Genomic DNA, 22,080 nt, shown 5'->3' on the forward strand with positions numbered 1-22,080 from the left:
CGCAATCGAAGTTATGCTTGCACAAATGTGGCAGAGCTTTCTTGCATACAACAAAAGATGATTTTTACAATGAGGGGGCACTCCTTTATATACGCACAGGAGTTGAGAAAAAGATGGAGGAAAAAGTGGGAGCAACTCAACCAACTTTGACCTAGTCTAACTAAAAGAGAAAACATAGGGCTGTATGCAACTGCACGTGCAACTCGCATTACATATTTTCATGTACATGCAACTCGCATTACATGTAATTACATTTTATTTTGTTCAATGTATCCTCTCCAACTACAATATGAAAGAAGAAGAAAGACGGAAGAGAATTGAAACAATACTAGGGATTGTCTTGTAAGGCCTTGTACTTGGCGATGCTATCCCAGATAATAACAGGATTGGGAGCTCCTATATTTTGTGTGACTGCATTCACCTTAATAATCATGGTGTTACGTCTTTTGATAGCTTGAGTCTCTTTACTGAATTGTCCATTGTCATTTGAAAACTCGATGTGATCAAGCTTTTCTTGCTCAAGTTGTCGTGAATTCTCCTTTGTAGATTGACACATTCTGGATTCTTTGACACTTCGAAAACCTTCTTGACGATGTCTGGATGTAAACTCAGAATAACTTTCTATTAGCATCTTTAACCTTTTTTTTTTTTTTAAAGTAAAGTACTTGGTGCATAGGAATGCGTACAAATGGAGATTGTTGATTTTTAAAAAGTGACTTGGGCTTTCAAGATGTCATTGCACCGAAATGGATTACATGTAAATGCAACATGTAATGAGGAATGGAAAGTGAGATGACATGCAAATGCGGATGGAGGATGTGCTTTACATGTAAGTGTGAATAGAAGATAAGGTGCAAAGCATAGAAAGATTCATAAACATGTATTTGCTTATGAAGGTGCAAATGTATATGGAGAGATGGAAATGCAATGGAAGAGGGATAATGAAATTTATAGTAATCTTTAGTGAAAAGGTGAAGTCAAAGTACATGAAAGATGAAAATGACATCTTTTTGACTTTTCAAAAAAGTGAATTTTAATCAAAATCGAACCTTTGAGATGCAATTACATGTAAGGCATTTCGTGTAACCATGTCGTTCGAATGGATGCGGAAAGTGAGATGAGTGAAAATGGAAGTGGAAAATGGGATTACATGCATGTGGGGATGGTGAATGGGATGGAAAATATGTAATCACATTTCTCGGATAAGATGCGAAGTGTTGTGACATGGAAAATAGAATTGGAATGTGATAAAACGTATTCAAGTTCTTGGGAAAGAACTTGCATTTTTTCCAAAAGAAGAAAAACGAAAAAGCAAGCAAGCAAACAATGAAAAAAAAGCGCAAAACAAACACATGCCTTTGGTCTTAAACTCAAACATGTCAATATGCAAATTGCTTTCAAGTGAAAATTTGAATTTGGAATTTGGAGAAATTCCAAAAGTGTGAAAATGAGAGTTTTCATCATTTTTAAAGGCAAAATGCACTTTTTATGGCATATATATGGACAAGTGTGCAATAACAAGCCATAATATGCATGAAAATAACAAGATAAGCATGAATTGATGAGAAAGTTTGAAAATGTCCATTTTCTTGGAGGTTAAAGAACCAAAATAGCAAGTTTTATTGATTTGAAGACCAATTCTTCATCAAATCTGGATTTTCAAACAACCTTTTGACTTTTTTCGTACTTGCATGTAATGGACATTCAATGGTCAAATTTGACATGAAAAAGCCAAAAACATGGTCTTCAAAGACAAGAACAGACATTAAAATTGAAAAACAACCCCTCTTGATTCAAATGTATGGGCTGAAATGTCATTTGTTGAGTTTTTTGAACAAAAACATGACTTTTTTATGCAAAAATTTGGACCGTTTTTAGAAAAGCATGGCCAAAAAATGCATGCTTTTGAGTCATTTTTGACTTGTGAATGCAAAAAAAAAAATTCCCCAATTGCATATGCATGGATCCAAATGCAGAAACGTGACTCTAAAATGCAAAAAAGTATATAACCCAATATTCTAGGCGGTTTTAGCAAAAACGTGATCCATAAAAGGCATGAAATGAATTCATTTTTGGCTTCTAAGTGCAAAAATGTGAGCTAAGATGTAGTGCAAATGATTGAAGATGCCAAAAGGCCTCTTTTCCTTGAAAAAATGTGATTTAAATCACTCAAAATGGATTTATTTCAAGATTTTTCCAAAAACGTGCCTTTGGAAGGAGTTTGAAAAAATGGTCTTTAGCAAGATAAATCCATTTTTGATGTTAGAAAATCCATTGCCAAGTAAAAACGACCCTATTGGAGAAAATCCCATACAAATCCATCCAGAAAATCTCCATTTATGGTCAAAATTGGGTTCTTGGAGGACAAAGACATGTATTTCTTCAAAATCTGACTTTTTGGAGGACAATACACATTAAAATATGCTTTTGTTTAAAATCAGACCTTTTAGAGTCAGTAGCATATTTTAAAATGTGCAAACAAGGCAAATTGGACCTTTTTGAGTCAATAACATGTTTTAAAATTGTAATGTCCCTGTTTTTAGCAGGTTCCTGTAGTTGGCCAAGTCAGCTCACCATCATTACCCTCGTAAGATGATAGTAGGATTTGAGGGTCTCAGTTGTGTAGTTATAGGCTTTCCAGTAGCCTATGGTGTGTTTTGGCTCCATATGAGGGACTTGTTATTTATAGTAAGTCAATCTGTTGGTTCCGATGAACTCAATTGAGTAAGAGGAGTTGGAGGATGCTCTCAATTTTTATTTTGGGCTTCCGGTTTGGGCTCCAAGAATCTTGGAGGGAGTGTCTATTTATAGTAAGTCACCCCATCAAGTTCATTCATCATCTTTCATCATCAGGATCACTTTGGTGTTATCAAATTTTGATTCTTGTGCTTCTTTAGTTGTTTTCACAAGATAGGTGAATTATTATCATTATTCATCTAAATAAGTTGAGGTTGTTATTTTTGTTAGTGTTGTTGATTAGTCACCTCAGTATCATAGCTCATTGGAACCAGGACGAAAAGTTCTAAAATCTTGGGAACAAGAAATAGTGGCCTTAAATGTCATAATTTGAAGTTATGGTGGAAAAGGTCATTTTTGGAGCCAAAAACAATTAATAAATTAGTATATGATAGCACTTTATTATGTTTTAATGTTGTGTGAGGGAAGCTTATTAAGTGAAGTTCATTTGGAAAACTTTGTGCCATTTGGAGATTATAAAAATGAGCCCATTTGATAAGTTAAACGTGCTGGATTATATATTTGATTTTTGTCCCTTTGTGGCTTTTTCCTAAGTTTTGAACTGTATGCCCTTTCTAATGTATAAGGGTTGGAAATTTTGAAAATTGCATTTGCGATTTAACTGCTAAGGTATAGCTAAGATTGCCTAACTTCTCTACTGTTCATCATTGTAGCTCAGAATTGTTTTCATTCCACTACTAAAGTATAGTGGATTTGATATTTGATGGATTCTCCTATTGTATTCACTGTGTCTATGGAGGAGTTTGTTTACATTGGTTGATTGATCAAATTGGAAGCATTTTGTTGGCTGAAAAATGTCTTGAAGATCTGCAACTGCATTTGGGTTGTGGAGGTTACATTTTTTGGCTGGAAGTCCATATTAATTTGGTGGCCAACTTAGTGTTGGATAACCTACATACTAGCCGCCATGGTTGGAAGAGGGATCTGACTACAATAAAAGGAGGGGACGACAATATATCTAAGCCCTCACAACGTATTCCAATCTTCATTATAGCTGAGACGACTATTTGGAAAGCCGCATCAACAATTGTTGGGACTGCGATTTATCTCAGCAAGCCATGTGGGGTGTTTGGAGATCACGTGACAATACCATCTCCTTCTAGGTTACCTACATTCAGCATTAAACATTAACAGCTAGAGGATAGTTTTAATCTGTAGCTGAATTTGGTTAGTGAAGTGGCACACATGAGCAACAAGGGGGATACTTCATGGTACGGCTTGGAAAGTTACAACTCAGGTGCCATTAGTAAATATATATATTTCTGATTTGTGGTTCTTCATACTAAATGCCAAAAAAATCTGTTTCTAGTTATAGTCTGAATTCATTATATCATTTCAAACTTCTTGTAATTGTTATCACTTATCAACTGGAGAAAATTCAATATAAATTGGAAACAATTAAATATTGCAAATTAAAGTCTTTGTATTCATTTATTAAATTGGGAGCCAGCTAAGGGTTTTTACAAAAATGTGCAAGTAATCAAAATTGGACCTTTTGGAAGGGAATGCACATTTTGGATGCAAAGACATAAAAACTTACCTTTTGATGCAATGACATCAAAAAGGTCAACTTTTGATAACCTTTTGATTGTAATGACATCAAAAAGGTCCACCAAGTTGAACTTTATATGTAGTGACATGTAAAATGCCCACTTTTGATAACTTAAAGTCATTTAATCCACCTAAATTTATAAAAATGTTACTAAATGGGTCATAAATGATATTTATATATCATATTAAAAAATATAACATATAAAAATCATTTAAAAAGTAACATTTAAATGAGCATTTGGTTTAAAAATCAAAAACTAAACTAGAATTATATAGTTATATAGTCACTTTAAGTGAAAATTAAAAAGTAACTCAACTTCAAATTATAATATAAAGTGCACTATAGTCACTTTAAGTTAAAAATTTAAAGTTAAAATAACTTAAAAACATAACAAAAAGTGAATTTAAGTTATATTTATCAAAAAGTGAAAGTCAAATTAAAAATATAACATCATATTTTTAATTCGTGCTATTGCACCAAAAAAGTCCACTTTTGAGGCACTAAAACAGGCATATCTCTTGACTAACAACTTTGATTGAGCCCTAGGTTAGACCAAATTGAAGGGAAAAATGAAAGACATGATGAGCAAAACCAAAGGACTAAAAACCAACAATTCAAACTCAAAATCAAAGAAAGGACGATGAAGGCTTAAAAAATAAGCAAAGGCTCAAAAGAAAGCAAAACAAAAAGACTTGACTAAGGCCTTCAGTAAAATTATTTGATACACAAATTGAAATGGATCGATCGATCAACATTAAGCAATTGAATGTCAAATTCAAGCTTAGAGAAATGCGAAACTAGCTTGAAAAAGTTTCATGCTGTTACCAACATTTTGTGGTGACAAAATGCAAGACAACAGTTGTTTTCTAGGGTATTGATGCATAGAGGTCTTTTTAATAGGTTGTTTTGTTTTCTATAGCTATGACCTATTTTCTATGACACAAGAATTTTGCATTTTTCCTAAAAATCATGGCGGTGAGTTAACAATTTTGTCACTTATCATTTTTTTATAGATTTTCTAATTTTTGTTCTTGAAAAATTAGTGGGTGAGCTTTTAATGATTTTTTTTCTCCTTAAAAAGTTTTTGGTGGGTTTTTATAATTTTTTCCTAAAAAGAAAATTTGGTATGAGTTTTCATAACTTTTTCCTTAAAAAATTATGGAAGGGTTTTATAATATGTCCAAAAACATATTTTGGTTTATGTGTGATTTTTTGCCTAAAAAGCCATTTTGTACAAAGTTTTTAAAAACCTTTTTTCCTAAAAAATGAAATTTTGTACGTTGATTCACACCTTGTATTTTCTGCCAACTAAGTTTTTTGATGTTACAATGTCTGGCTTTAATTAAAAAAATCCTCAATAATCGTGTTTCAATTTTCTGATTTCATCTTCAAAAATTATTTTTGGGTTTTTTATTTTTCTTGAAAATATCAGGATTGCCATTTGCTAGTCTCAAGATTTTCCAAAAATTTTCCAAAAGAATCATTGGAGGTTTTGGCATCTTTTTCCTCAAAAATCTTAGTTTATTCTAGTTTTTTAGATTGCACCTAAAGTTGCTAGGGCAACAATTTGCACACAAACTGGTTGATGTTTTCTCAAAATTATGGTTTTAATTTGAGAAGTTGTCCTCAGTGTCTCTGGTTACATGGTGAGAAAACTTTGTTACCTAACACAAGGTTGGAAGGATTATCATTATTTTTGTTGAATCCAAATGTTCTACTAAACTAAGGATGGTATTTGCCATAAGCCAGAGTCTTCTAAAGAGAAGAGAACAACCTTCTATGCTTTTTTCTATAGTTAGTATAACAATCATTAAGGGAGAGTATTAAAATAATAATTGAATTTTTCTAATGGTCATCAAGTTATAAATTAAGTTTTATTAGGGGAGAGGACCCGGTACTCGAATGCATTCCAATAGTTGTGATAGGAATTGTTCACTTGATACCTACACTTATTGACTTAATGTCCAATTTCTTTGACAACATTGTACCAATACTTGTGACTTTAAAGTTGTTAGTATAATGCTAACTACCAAAAATTGAATAAAATGTACCCTTAGTTATAAAAATTAACCAATGATGTGATACCACATCAGCTGTTCAACTATGGGTACCCTTTATGCACGACCATTGGTCTCACCTTTTTTTTGGGTTGTTTTGGACAACTTGGCAAAAAGCATGCTGATGTGGCATCATAACAGGTGACATGGACTTGAAACCTTAGTTATAAGTAAGTGACTCGCCAAGTAAGCTGCTGTAAAAAACTAGTAGTGATTTGAAATTTTTATGTAGGGTTTTGATAAGCGCGAAGTTAGGGTTTTCAAGTACTGGGTCCTCTCCCCTAGTTAGTTTCTATTTTTGTATTCAGTTAATGATTGTTTCATTTAGAGATATTGTATTGTACTTTTCTATTGAAGGAGACTTTATCTCCATTGTTTAATATCAAACTATCAAGTTTTATAACATGATTGATATGTCAAATATTGAGTATTGCTTTATTAATTTTACCTAGCTATAAATGATTATATTACAATAGTAAAATATCAATATTGTAATATTAAAACTTAAACATTAAAAATGTAAGAAATTTAAATATATATTTTATATTTTGAACAATTTGTACTTTGATGTCAACTATATATGCATTAAAATATATTCTATTTTGTACATAGATCAAGAACGACTTATGATAGTTCACTCTTCCTGAATTTTCTTCATCAAGAAACTTAAGATTTGGATGGGAAATAATCTCTTCTCCATTCCATGTAGCATCCTCCCTAGATAAACCTTTCCATGTCAATAAGTATCAGAACTAATTCTACTCAATGTTTTTTTCCATCTATCAAAAACAATTTAGGTTCCAAAATAAGATTACCTTTTACATCAAGTGGTAGTAACTCAATGCAAGGATTGACCTGTTTCCCAAGGACTTTCTTAAGTTTGGATATGTGGAAAACATCTACTATTCCTAGGTAATTCTATCTTAGAGGCCACTTCACCTATCCTTCTTGAGACATTGTATGGCCCATAGAACCGAGGCTTCAATTTTTCTTCTCTGCTTACCTTGATTGACGATTATTTGTATGGTTGTAATCTCAAGGAAACCAAATCTATCGCTTCAAATGTCCATTCCACATGGTTCCAATCAACATATGTTTCCTATTGGTTTTCTACATGGTGAAGGTTCTCTTTAAGATTATTTATATTATCTATTCTTTTTTGTATCTTTTGCTCTTGGAACTTTTCTATCTTAGTGAATCATGTTTCTAAAAGTGGTGGCTGCATATTCATATAATGTTTTAAAGGGGTTAATCACAATCAACATATGTTGGGTGATATTGTAGCAACACTTCCTAAATGAAACCATTTGATCTATGCATTCTATTGACCAATAACATGATTTCTAAGGTATTCCTCAATCCATTTGTTGATGACTTCAATTTTCCCATTTGTTTGTGGATGGTACCTTGTGCTAAGAGTCAAATAAGTTCCTATCAACTAAAATAGTTCTTTCCAAAATAGGCTAAGAAATTGTTATCTCTGTCACTAATAAGGCTCTTTCGCAATCCATGTAATATGAAGATTTCCTTGAAGAATACTATTGCTACCTATGTTGTCTTAAAACGAGCAGAGATTGCATGAAAATTAGCATATTTGATCAATCTATGCGCTACCACAAATATAGTATTTTTCTTGTAGTTCAAGTAATTGTTACTAAAATTTTGCACACTTATAAAAAAATTTGTATAAGAGCAAGTAATCAAAAGTGCACGAATGTTATTCATTATGTACCAAAAGAATATAAATGTCTTTGTATTTTCATTTTTTGAAATACAACTGATATTTACATAAAATGAATGAATATGAAAATGCTCGAAATGGAAATCTCACACAAGCCGTGAGTCTGACTACTACTTCTACACATATTGAAAATAAGAAAAATACAGCATAGGAGAGTAGAGTCAGAGGTAACCAGTCATTGCCTTTCAGCCTTTGACTGGTTATTCGATCTTTGTTACCGCTCCTGGTCCAGCTCTCGACCTGATAGCTCCGTGATGTTCGTCCTCGTCCTGCATGGGAAAAGATGGGGTTAGATCTTAAATGATCTAAGCAATGACTAGTTATTACCAACTTGGTACCCACGCATGCTATATAATTCCTATTCTGAATACGTGTAAAAACAGTAGAATAAATTCTGAATGCTTTAATGTAAAAATCAGAAAATATAATGTTAAAGGGACATATTATTTCTCTGATATGAAGCCTTTCATCATAATCAAGCATAAGCATATTGATCTCAAAAAACAGTACTCTACATGTTCAAATACACATCACAGAGAGATAATTTATGAGTGTCACGAGCCCGTGCTCAAACCTCGTAGATGATATGCTACAGGGTACACAAAAGGCTACAACATATGATTATAGTTGACGTTACAGTTCGCAGATGCATAACTTACTGCTATAGAGCATGAAAGATGTTTTCAGCAAGAAGCATGATAACAAAGCATCACAGACCAGTGGAGGACAATGCATATGCCACTGCGAGATTCTATGCAGGGAGTGGCGAATAACTCATGATAACTTATACAGGGAATGGTGGCAATGAGAAGTGAAAACTCATGATAATAGCATGAGAATGACAAATGATCTGCATAGTAATACAGATATCAGTAAGTACAACAAACATAAATCCAATGATTTAATGGAGATCATTATTGCAAATGTACAAGAAACCTGGAATTTGTTCCACAATCTTCAGAATAACAAGACTAGTTCTGCATCAAAAGATAACCAGCATGGTGTTGCTAGCTACAACATAAATCAAAAGGAGCATACGGGAAAAGTGATGAGAAAATTGTAAAGGTGGGGCTCTGTCATGGTCATGCTGAGACACCAATATTGCAAAATAATCTAGATGCATGAATTCCCAAGGAACAAGAGAAATATATGGATTTTGACTCCATGCTCACGCATACCAGCATCTACCTATGTTTTGGACGGAAGGCAGTTAATGGGTTTATCTCGGGTTATGAACATTGATGAAAAGGTATTCAAAATGGCATACAACAGTGCCAACAGTCTTCTTATTTTCTGCACTATACCATTCACAAGCATTAAAGCAATGCTTTCAGCAAGAATGTGGAAATAAAATAATGCATCCACATGCCATAGAAAGATCTAAAGCATGACAGCGAACTCTTTAAGGTTTTAAAGCTATAACTTTTAGATCCACTCAGGATAATACCTTGGCGGATTCATCTTGAACTTGTGAGTGCAACCAGCAAGCTAATAACGTTAATGATGGCTCCAGTTTAAAGTCTCCTGCAGATTATCAAAAAGCAACGATAGCAGCTTCATCATTCCCATCCAACGGCAAGCAGATCTCATGGCAGATAAAAGAATTATGACACTTCCAGTAGCAGGCAAGGTCATGGCGGCCCGAGCTAATAAACTCATGGATGCAAACGTTTTAAACAATGACCGCATACCTTCCAAGTTCTGCAATGGCGGCTTGATCCAAAAGACAGCGAAAATGCATGGAGGAAGGGCAGAAAAATGCGGCAGGGGTCTGGTTTTTCCCCATCAAACCCTCTTTCTTCACAGCCGCAGGTTTTTTTTTTTGCAAGTGCGGATTAAGCAAAATGAAGAATGTGGCATCGTTTTAAGGGTTTGAGATGCCTTTGTATGACACGTCCCAAAAAGGCTTTTGCCTTGTGTCTTTTTTTTTTTCCTTCTCTAGGCTTTAACACCATTTTTGTGATCCATAAAAACAAAAGCATCTGTCCTTTTACCTTGGCTCGACTCTTAGTCATTTCATTTTTTGCAAATGATAATGTTGTTAATACTTTTAAGGGTTTTATTAGACATTTATTTCTTTGTAAAATAATTAATTATTATAATGTAATTTATTCTTATTATTTTAGTAAATACTAATTATTCTAAATAAAATATTAAGTGATTAAATGTTATCACTTAAATGTTTTATGTAAAATAATTGATACTTATTAAAACAAAAACAATAAACTATATTATAATAAAATATTATTTAATAAATATTAAACGCCTTATATTTTGTTACAAGATATAAATTGTTTGAATAATTATTATTGTGCAAAGAAATAAAAATTTAATTTTCCTTTAGAAGATTGAAAGCAGATATTTTGCAAATTATTATGGCTAAGTATTGAGTCAGGTGTTGATGGGACTTGGAGGCCAGAAGAGTTACTGCTTTTTGGAGACTTTTTGGAGTCTGGCAGGAGATATGACCACATTTATGAGGGGCAGTTGGTGATATCATCAGACCTTGCCCTTTGGGGGGATTTTGGACACCTTTTGGAGTCTTTGAGAAGACTCAAGTTTGGCCTTTGGGGTTCAATCCAACCCAACATTTATGACTCTCAAAATGCAGTTGAGAGAAGGGTGGATATGTATGAGTTGAGGGTTCATTTTGAGAGGTTCTTTTTCTCTGCTTGGCCTGTTTTTTGTAAGTTTTTCAGACTTCTTGACAGGAGCAGGGATCATTTTGTAACCCATTATTCAGAGATATATACAGATCTGCAGCACTTTTGGGCATTGATTTCAGCTTATGCCTTCTCCTTTTTTCTGTATTTGTGTGTCATGTTGATGCCTTCTACAGGATGGTTTCAATTTTTTGCAAGTTGAAAGTTGTGTTACAAAGCAGTTTTTTTTTTTGGATTGTGAATAATCTATTCTCCTTTTCGAAACTGTTATTTTAGCCCTCTTATTAGCTTTTTGCAAGGATTCTGATTATTGAGTTGTGCAAGGGAGTTTTGTTATTGCTGTTTCATGGTGTTGCTTATGTATTAGATATCAAGGATACTTTTCTGGTGCATCGCCCCTTAGGTTTTAAATTTCCATTTTTGTTATCCTTCTCCCCTTTTCCTCCATCAGAAGTTCAGTTTCAGTAGTATAAAGTGATATACCAGATAGGAAGCCGGCCTAGAATCCGGAGATTCGTTCCAGCTATGGTTCACCAACAACCTTGGAATGTTTTCATGTTACTCCAAAAGGTTAAGTTTTCTACAAACTTAACAGGGTGCAATTTTGGGATAACAGTTTTGGCACGCCCGGTGGGACAGTTTTATTGACTAAAATCTTTTAGAACTGATCTTTACATAGTTTTTATGATATTTTGCTAATTCTGATATGCTGTCAGTAAAAACAGACCTGTTTAGAGGGTATTTTGCTGCATATCTGGTGACTCAGTCTCATGGTTATGAAGAGTAGTGCTATATGAGACGCATTAAGACTAGAAGCTCAAAGTCTTTTGAGTATTTAGAGCTTTCTTCACCAAAAAGAAGAGGGAGAACACTTAAAAGAACTCCTCCTTCAGAGAGAAATCAGTCTACACCACCTGGTACAGAAGAGAGACCATTGTTGTCTTACGGAAGAAGAAGAAAGTGTTCAGACAAAGAGGTTAGAAGGCATTCAGCCTCACCATCTTTCAGGACAGGGTCTTTGTCTTTATTTTCTACACCATCTACAGCAGCACAAAATAGTACACATTCAGTAGGTGCTGTTGGAACAGTTTCAAATCAGCAAGTACCTATACCGCCACCAGCAATGGCGAGGCAGTTTGCTTTTGTGCCTTTTAATCAAGGGAGCCCTTTGAATATTGCTCAACATGACAATATTCCCCTTGCAGCACTAAAAAATCTATTAAAATATATAGGGGAAGGGCAAACCATAGCATTAGAGCACATTAGAGATGTGGCAACCCTATGTTATGCCCATCATATCACGCAAGATAATGTAGTTGTAAGATTGCTAGCAACTTCTTTGAAGGGGAAGGCACTTCAATGGTTCAGAGGGCTAAACGTAGGTTCTATCGCCACATGGGACGACTTAGGAGATGGTTTGAGCAAATATTTTGAAGACAAGTCGGACTATTTGTCCTTGGTGGAGCAATTAACTACTATAAAAAGGGCCTCCCAAGAACAAATGACGGATTTCAATATGCAGTTTCAAAGGACTTGGAATAGGATTCCGATTCAAGTCAGACCCTCTGCTGAACATGCCTTTTTATACTATTTAAAGAGCCTAAACAGTGATATATCAATCTTAATCCAGTCTATGGGAGGAATCTCACTACCGCAGTCATATGATTTAGCTGTGAGGGCAAAAAATTGCCTAATTCAAGCTGGAAAAATAGCACCAAGGCCTCCAATGCCTATATTTCCTGATATTCAGTCGAATATGCCACTGATCATCCCTCCTTTTGCAACATTACCTGCTGTTCCAACATTACAAATTGCTGCAACGAGTGATTCAACTGCTGCAGGGCCATTCCAAGAGTTACAAGATATTAAAAGTAGTCAGCAAAAGATGGAGAATATCTTGCAAACTATGGGAAATGAGTTGGTAAGCATCAAGAAGCAACAATACCAAGGACGGCCCCCTTACCAACAGCAGAATCAAAGTGGGAATCCATATTACCAACAACATTTTGGAGGACAACAGCAACAAAATCAAGGTGTGAGGCCGCCTTATCAGAATAATTATCAAGGAAATAGACAAAATGTGAACCCGAGGCCGTTTCAAACGTATGCACCAGCGCCTTTGAATGCTGTCAAAGACATAGTACCAGCCCAGAATAATTTAGCTGCTGAATATGAATGGTGCTATCCGTGTAATCAACCGCATAATCAGGCAACATGCTCTAATGGGGTCATCAACCAAGCATTGATGGTCCAAAATGCTGCAAGTACACAACCAGAAGGAGCTGGAGATACAACAGAACAGCAATATGATCCAATTCTAACTGATGTTGCTTTTATAAATTAGCAAAGAGAGGAATTTTGTGGGGTGAATGCTGATGCACCAATTGCGACTTATACCAGGGCAAAGAAAAGAGCTTTGGAAGCAGAGCAAGCTGTAAATAAAGGTAAAGAACCTGCAATTAGTGAGGCACCATTCAGCCAAGGACATGTGTCACAAAGCAATCCTATCATGCCAACTAAAGAGCAACCCCAGCCACAATTAAATCAGGCTGATGTCAAGGCGTATCCTAAGATACTTCCACCTATGCCTTACAACATAGTGGACAACATGAAAAAGGTTAATGTCACAATGTCTATGTGGAATTCATTAGCCATCCCAGGATAAACTGATCTGCTGAAGAAGGCCCTGATTGAAGAGAAGAGTTCTATGCAAATGATTGATGAGAACCCCAAGGTGGTTTTAACAAATGCTGTTCCGGAGGTTGCTTCTCAAGACAGCAATAAATTTCAAGGTAAGAATGTGAAACCACCTCCCTTTTACGTATCTTTGATAATTGGAGATAAGTTAGTGCATAATTGTATGGTAGATAGTGGAGCTACCAGTTCTGTAATGCCCAAGAAGATTGCTGATCAGCTGGGTTTGGTTTATCAGCCTTTAGAAAAGGGGGTAGTGCAGTTGAATGGTTCCACTGTTAACACTTTAGGGGTTGTTAAGGACGCCAATTTGACACTCCATGCATGCCCCAACTTCTCCATTCCCCAAGATATCTTTGTAATTGATCTTCCTCCGTATTTTGCCCTTTGTTTATCAAGAGAATTTACGGCAAAAATAGGAGGATACCTTTCCTCAGATTGGTCTCACATGTTGTTTAGAACCCGTTATGGGACCAAAGTGACCATCAAATCAGAGCAGCTTACAAGGAACCACATTGAGCCGTATATACCCAATGTGATCAATGCAAATTGTGTTGCATTTGATCAAAATGAAAATTTTGCTGTCTCAAAAGCAAGTACCCAAGTAGAAAACATTCCTGATATTCTCCTTGATGAGTGGGCAACAGAAAATGCTTTAGGAAATCAAAGCAACACTATTTTGGAGGCTGGTTTGGGAAACTATATATTCCAGGAGGCTGGTTCAATTATACCAAACCTTGTTAAAAGTTCAAACGAGTTTAATGGTGAGCAGGATAAGGTTTGGGAGTTGTACTTTGATGGCTCTAGAAGCAAGAACGGTTCAGGCGAAGGGGCAATGTTAGTATCTCCTCAAGGAGATAAGTATTATGTAGCTTTTCGATTCAGTTTTGCATGTACTAATAATACAGCTGAATATGAGGGGTTGATTCATGGACTGGAATGGGCTAGAATGAGGGGTGTCAAATGCTTAAAGGTATTTGGAGACAGTGAATTAATTGTCAATCAAGATAGGGGGTTGAATGTGACTAAAAATGACACATTGAAGAACTACAAGCACAGAGTTTGGAACGAAATTGAAAATTTTGATGCTTTTAACCTTATTGCTGTCCCCAGAAAGTTAAACCAGCACGCTGATAGGTTGGTTGCTGTAGGAGCACAATTTGATATCGCTGGAAATATTAACAAGGAACAGGTACAGCAACATATCAAGATCATAGTCAGGCCTTCTATACCTGATAATGATGTTAACTGGCAAGTGTTTGACAGTGATGAACAGATTCTGAATTTCTTGCTTGAAGAGGATGTATTTTCAGCATCCAATCAGCATAAGCTAGAGCAACAATATGGCGATCAGATCATACAACTAAAGTCCAATAAGCTGCCTAAAGGATTAGTTACCCTTGAATCTATTTTTAATGCTGATGATCAGGCCAAAAAGAACAAAACCAGCCTGCTGGTCCAACAGGACCATTATGAAGACCTTGAAATTGCCAAAGGAAAAAACTTAAAATTCGGAAAGGTAATTTCTGCAGAAGAAAAACAGTCTTATGTTCACCTTTTTCAAGAATTCAATGATATTTTTGCATGGGAGTATGCAGATCTTAAGGGTTTTGATCCACAACTTGCCCAGCACACCATTGATTTAGAGCCAAACTCTAAGCCTATAAGGCAGAAGCAAAGACCAGTTAATCCAAAACTTGAACCTTTAATGCAAAAGGAGGTATTCAAGCTTATTGAAAGCGGTATAATCTTTCCCATCAAGCATACTAGCTGGGTATCAGACCTTGTTCCCGTTAGGAAAAAGAATGGGGAACTAAGGTTGTGTGTTGATTTCAGGGACCTCAATAGAGCATCACTGAAGGGCAGCCACCCTTTACCATCCATGGAGCAAATACTCCAATATGTTTCTGGTTAGGAGCATTTTTTGCTTCTTGATGGTTATTCGAGATATAACCAAGCTCTGGTTAAAGAGGAAGATCAGTTTAAGACTGCATTTACTACAAAATGGGGTACAATGGCTTATAAAAGAATGCCTTTTGGTTTGTCCAATGCAGGAGCAACGTTCCAAAAAGCCATGGACATGGCTTTTCATAATCTGATGTACAAATTTGTACTAGTTTATCTTGATGACATCACAGTTTATTTGAAAAATGCTGCAGATCACATTGGTCATCTTACACAAATTTTTCAGAGATGTAGAGAGTTCGGTATATCCCTTAATCCTAGGAAATGTGTATTTGCCATGCATGAAGGTAAGTTATTGGGCTATGTGGTGTCTAAAGAAGGTATAACAGTAGACCCGGAACGAGTTGCGGCTATCTTAGAGCTTCCCTTACCTCATCATAAGAAGGGCTTGCAAAGTTTCATAGGAAGAATAAATTTTGTTAAATGCTTCCTACCTGATATAGCCACCCTATTAAAGCCATTAACAGCAATGTTGAAGAAAAATGCAGTTTTTAGCTGGACCAAGGAAGAAAAGAACAGTTTCCAAAAGATCAAAGAGGCCTTAGCATCAGCCCCGACATTGGTAAATCCTAACTTTAAAAGGGATTTCATTTTATATGCTTATGGCAGCTATGACGTCATTTCTGCAATTTTAGTCCAGCAGAATGACGAAGGCTTTGAACAACCTATTGCCTTCTTTGGTAAGGGCCTTGAGGATCATGAGCAAAGATATAGCTTTGTCGAGAAACATGTATTGGCTATTGTAAAGAGCTTGAAGAAATTCAGGCACATGTTGTCTCATAACAAGGTACATATTATGGTGGCTCATCCTAGCGTCAAAGAGTTCCTACTAAGTAAAGATCTAAATGAAAAGAGGGCCGGGTGGATTACTAAGGTGATGGAGTACGACATGGACATCCAGATTACTAAGCTGGTTAGGGGGAAGGGTCTTTGTGAGGAGATTGCTGATGTAACTATCACGAGAGACAAAGAAGCAGCAGAAACAGCTCTGATCATACATGGAACAGCAGCAAATGACCAACCAGCAAGCTGGTTAAGTGAGATCACTCATTTCCTTCAAACCGGAGAGTGCTCCCCTGATCTCGACAAGGCCAAGAGAAGGTATTTCCGATTACAATCTGTTCCTTATGTATTAATCGATGATATTTTGTTCAGGAAGGATCACAGTGGTATGCTGTTAAGATGTGTAGACAATGATTAGTTTGACAAAATCCTATTTGAGTTCCATGACGGACCTTCAGGAGGTCACTATTCACCTAGAACAACAGCATTTAAAGTTATGAGGGCTGGCTATAATTGGCCAAGCTTGTTTAAGGATGCCCATGCTTGGGTAAGAAAATGTGTGAAATGTGTCATGTTCACTGGAAAAGAAAAACTGCCAGCTTTACCATTACAGCCCATTCAGGTACAACAGCCCTTTATGAAGTGGGGAATAGATTTTATCAAAGCAATTAATCCACCCTCAAGTGTGGGGCACAAGTGGGTCCTAGCTGCAACAGATTATTTTACCCATTGAACGAAAGCAATAGCCTTGAAGGGGGCTAATGAATCAGCCGTCCTTGCTTTCTATGAAGATATTGTTTGCAGATTTGGGGTACCTGATTCCATTATATTAGATAATGCCCTTGCATTTATAGGGTTGAAAGTAAGTAATTGGGCAGTAAAAAATGGTGTTTACCTTAACACTTCTTCCAATTACTATCCTCAAGGAAATGGGTTGGTGAAATCCACCAACAAAAATCTCATAAGGATCATTAAAAGAACCTTGCAGGATAATCAGCGAGACTGGCATTCAAAACTGAAAACCGCATTATGGGTTGATAGGATCACTCCTAAAAGGGTGATTGGAAATTCCCCTTACATGCTGGTATATGGAAAAGAGGCACGACTACCAATATCTACTGAGCTTCCAGCATTAGACCTTGCTAGCCAGCTGGTCCTATTTGAACCAAGTGATCCTATGACAGTAAGATACGCTCAACTTTTGGAGCTAGAAGAAATCAGAGACAAGGCGATGCAAACTATGGAGTATCAACAATCGCAAACTAAGAGGGTCTTTGATAAGAAGGCAAAGTCAAGACTTTTCAAGGTTGGAGATCTAGTACTCAAATGGGATGAGCTTAAGAGTAGGCCAAGTAAGCATTCCAAATTTGATGCTTTCTGGAGTGGTCCATTCATCATCATAGAGTGCAAAGAACACAATGCATTTCAGCTTTCAACGATGAATGGAGATGTTTTACCGATCTCGGTAAACAGGATTCACTTCAAACCTTGTTTTGAGGTATGATCTATCGGGCTTTTCTTGTATATAATAGTTTAGATGTTTGGTTTTCCCTAAGTGTTGTTCTAGCACATGCTTGCTGTAGTTTTGAGTGTTTCCTGTTTTCAATAAAGAATTTCCAAAGTGTTGCACAGCTAGGCGGAGCAGAATAATGTTGCATGCATGCAAATATCATAACCACATACCCATGCTTACATACATGCACATGCAATAGTATCCTCAAATCTGATAGTCATTAGGTAGTCCATGTACAAGTCCAAATGCACATATCTAAACATGGATACCTAGCTATAAAACCTACATACACCCAGCAGTACTCTAATCTGCCTATCTGTGTCATGTTTTGAGATTCGGCTATATGAGAATACGCAATAATTCCTTTCAGCTCAGTATCACGAGCATAACTCATAATGATGAAGAATTTCTTCTTCACCACTGCAAGCGATACCCGTGACACTAAGCTGAAAACAACAATCACCCATTCTCATATACCCAAATTCACTCTATTGCCCAATGGTCTGATCGGTAAGCCTACTAGTTTTGATGTCTAGCAGGCAAACATATAGCAGATGTCGCCAAAATTGTTACTAAAATTTTGCACACTTGTAAAAATTTTTGTATAAGAGCAAGTAATCAAAAGTGCACGAATGTTATTCATTATGTACCAAAAGAATATAAATGTCTTTGTATTTTCATTTTTTGAAATACAACTGATATTTACATAAAATGAATGAATATGAATATGCTCGAAATGGAAATCTCACACAAGCCGTGAGTCTAACTACTACTTCTACACATATTGAAAATAAGAAAAATACAGCATAGGAGAGTAGAGTCAGAGGTAACCAGTCATTGCCTTTTAGCCTTTGACTGGTTATTCGATCTTTGTTGCCGCTCCTGGTTCAGCTCTCGACCTGATAGCTCCGTGATGTTCGTCCTCGTCTTGCATGGGAAAAGATGGGGTTAGATCTTAAACGATCTAAGCAATGACTAGTTACTACCAACTTGGTACCCACGCATGCTATATAATTCCTATTCTGAATACGTGTAAAAATAGTAGAATAAATTCTGAATGCTTTAATGTAAAAATCAGAAAATATAATGTTAAAGGGACATATTATTTCTCTGATATGAAGCCTTTCATCATAATCAAGCGTAAGCATATTGATCTCAAAAAACAATACTCTACATGTTCAGATACACATCACAAAGAGATAATTTATGAGTGTCACGAGCTCGTGCTCAAACCTCGTAGATGATATGCTACAGGGTACACAAAAGGCTACAACATATGATTATAGTTGACGTTACAGTTTGCAGATGCATAACTTACTGCTGTAGAGCATGAAAGATGTTTTCAGTAAGAAGCATGATAACAAAGCATCGGAGACCAGTGGAGGACATTGCATATGCCACTGCGAGATTCTATGCAGGGAGTGGCGAATAACTCATGATAACTTATACAGGGAATGGTGGCAATGAGAAGTGAAAACTCATGATAACAGCATGAGAATGACAAATGATCTACACAGTAATACAGATATCAGTAAGTACAACAAACATAAATCCAATGATTTAATGGAGATCATTATTGCAAATGTACAAGAAACCTGGAATTTGTTCCACAATCTTTAGAATAACAAGACTAGTTCTGCATCAGAAGATAACCAGCATGGTGTTGCTGGCTACAACATAAATCAAAAGGAGCATACGGGAAAAGTGATGAGAAAATTGTAAAGGTGGGGCTCTGTCATGGTCATGCTGAGACACCAATATTGCAGAATAATCTAGATGCGTGAATTCCCAAGGAACAAGAGAAATATATGGATTTTGACTCCATGCTCACGCATACCAGCATCTACCTATGTTTTGGACGGAAGGCAGTTAATGGATTTATCTCGGGTTATGAACATTGATGAAAAGGTATTCAAAATGGCATACAACAGTGCCAACAGTCTTCTTATTTTCTGCACTATACCATTCACAAGCATTAAAGCAGCGCTTTTAGCAAGAATGTGGAAATAAAATAATTCATCCACATGCCATAGAAAGATCTAAAGCATGACAGCAAACTCTTTAAGGTTTTAAAGCTATAACTTTTAGATCCACTCAGGATAATACCTTGGCGGATTCATCTTGAACTTGTGAGTTCAACCAGCAAGCCAATAACGTTAATGATGGCTCCAATTTAAAGTCTCCTACGGATTATCAAAAAGCAACAATAGCAGCTTCATCATTCCCATCCAACAGCAAGCAGATCTCATGGCAGATAAAAGAATTACGACATTTCCAGTAGCAGGCAAGGTCATGGCGGCCCGAGCTAATAAACTCATGGATGCAAACGTTTTAAACAATGACCACATACCTTCCAAGTTCTGCAATGGCGGATTGATCCAAAAGACAGCGAAAATGCATGGAGGAAGGGCAGAAAAATGCGGCAGGGGTCTGGTTTTTCCCCATCAAACCCTCTTTCTTCACAGCCACGGGTTTTTTTTTTTTGCAAGTGCGGATTAAGAAAAATGAAGAATGTGGCATCGTTTTTAGGGTTTGAGATGCCTTTGTATGACACGTCCCAAAAAGGCTTTTGCCTTGTGTCTTTTTTTTCCCTTCTCTAGGCTTTAACGCCATTTTTGTGATCCATAAAAACAAAAGCATCTGTCCTTTTACCTTGGCTCGACTCTTAGTCATTTCATTTTTTGTAAATGATAATGTTGTTAATACTTTTAAGGGTTTTATTAGACATTTCTTTGTAAAATAATTAATTATTATAATGTAATTTATTCTTATTATTTTAGTAAATACTAATTATTCTAAATAAAATATTAAGTGATTAAATGTTATCACTTAAATGTTTTATGTAAAATAATTAATACTTATACAAAAACAATAAACTATATTATAATAAATTATTATTTAATAAATATTAAACGCCTTATATTTTGTTACAAGATATAAATTGTTTAAATAATTATTATTGTGCAAAGAAATAAAAATTTAATTTTCCTTTAGAAGATTGAAAGCAGATATTTTGCAAATTATTATGGCTAAGTATTGAGTCAGGTGTTGATGGGACTTGGAGGCTAGAAGAGTTACTGCTTTTTGGAGACTTTTTGGAGTCTGGCATCAGACCTTGCCCTTTGGGGGGATTCTGGACACCTTTTGGAGTCTTTGAGAAGACTCAAGTTTGGCCTTTGGGGTTCAATCCGACCCAGCATTTATGACTCTCAAAATGCACTTGAGAGAAGGGTGGATATGTATGAGTTGAGGGTTCATTTTGAGAGGTTCTTCTTTTTCTCTGCTTGGCCTGTTTTTTATAAGTTTTTTAGACTTCTTGACAGGAGCAGGGATCATTTTGTAACCCATTATTCAGAGATATATACAGATCTGCAGCACTTTTGGGCATTGATTTCAGCTTATGCCTTCTCCTTTTTTTTATATTTGTGTGTCATGTTGATGCCTTCTACAAGATGGTTTCAGTTTTTTGCAGGTTGAAAGTTGTGTTACAAAGCAGTTTTTTTTTTTTGGATTGTGAGTAATCTATTCTCCTTTTCGAAACTGTTATTTTAGCCCTCTTATTAGCTTTTTGCAAGGATTCTAATTATTGAGTTGTGCAAGGGATTTTTGTTATTGTTGTTTCATGGTGTTGCTTATGTATTAGATATCAGGGATACTTTTTTGGTGCATCGCCCCTTAGGTTTTAAATTTCCATTTTTGTTATCCTTCTCCCCTTTTCCTCCATCAGAAGTTCAGTTTCAGTAGTATAAAGTGATATACCAGATAGGAAGTCGGCCTAGAATCCGAAGATTCGTTCCAGCTACGGTTCACCCACAACCCTGGAATGTTTCCATGTTACTCCAAAAGGTTAAGTTTTCTGCAAACTTAACAGGGTGCAATTTTGGTAGATAATAGTAATCTCATGATGAAATCAATACAAATGCTTTCCTATTTTTTGTTAGGGGTGAGCAATGGCTATAATAGACCTATGAGGTGATTTTTCTCAACGTTGTTCTTTTGACAAGCATTACACTCTTGGACATATTCCAAAACATCTTTTTGAGGCCCTTCCAAGAATACATTTACCTTATTTGTGTATAGGTTTTAGAATATCCTGTTGGGTGGATATTTTGCAACCCACAATTTTTGGTAAAATCCAGTTGCTAAATAGGATGACCAACCACAATGTGTGAGGCAAAGTCTCTCTTACCTTAAAGGGAAGGCTCCCCCTTCTCAGCATTCCTTGGATCAGCTCAAGGTAAGCAAGGAGTTGAGAGATTTCATAAAGGGGTGTTACCAATATTCTTTCCTCTTAACTTTTAAGAAAGAATCCACTTACCTGTGGAGCGAGTAAAGGGCAAGGTGAAATCTCTAAC

The 22,080-nt window shown here is 35.9% G+C and overlaps 2 protein-coding genes across 7 annotated transcripts in view; one reads left to right on the forward strand and one right to left on the reverse strand.

Moving 5' to 3' along the window:
* Window positions 1-22,080, forward strand: part of LOC149554923 (beta-galactosidase 1-like) — a 404,510-nt gene that overhangs the window by 300,729 nt on the left and 81,701 nt on the right. The gene's annotated exons all lie outside the window — the stretch shown is intronic.
* Window positions 1-22,080, reverse strand: part of LOC149554924 (uncharacterized) — a 76,196-nt gene that overhangs the window by 34,725 nt on the left and 19,391 nt on the right. For 2 of the 3 annotated variants that reach the window (XM_089828931.1, XM_089828932.1), the window contains exon 2: window positions 8,064-8,376. The exons of the other annotated variant lie outside the window; for it this stretch is intronic. In XM_089828931.1, coding sequence (XP_089685057.1) covers window positions 8,126-8,376 — 251 coding nt within the window. In that variant the 3' untranslated portion in view covers window positions 8,064-8,125. Of the gene's footprint in view, window positions 1-8,063; window positions 8,377-22,080 lie in introns of those variants that run through there. 3 annotated transcript variants of the gene reach the window in all.

This window comes from Cupressus sempervirens, chromosome 5 (genome assembly GCF_028749045.1).
Source record: "Cupressus sempervirens isolate cs-2001-9-10 chromosome 5, ASM2874904v1, whole genome shotgun sequence".
Lineage (NCBI taxonomy): Eukaryota > Viridiplantae > Streptophyta > Pinopsida > Cupressales > Cupressaceae > Cupressus > Cupressus sempervirens.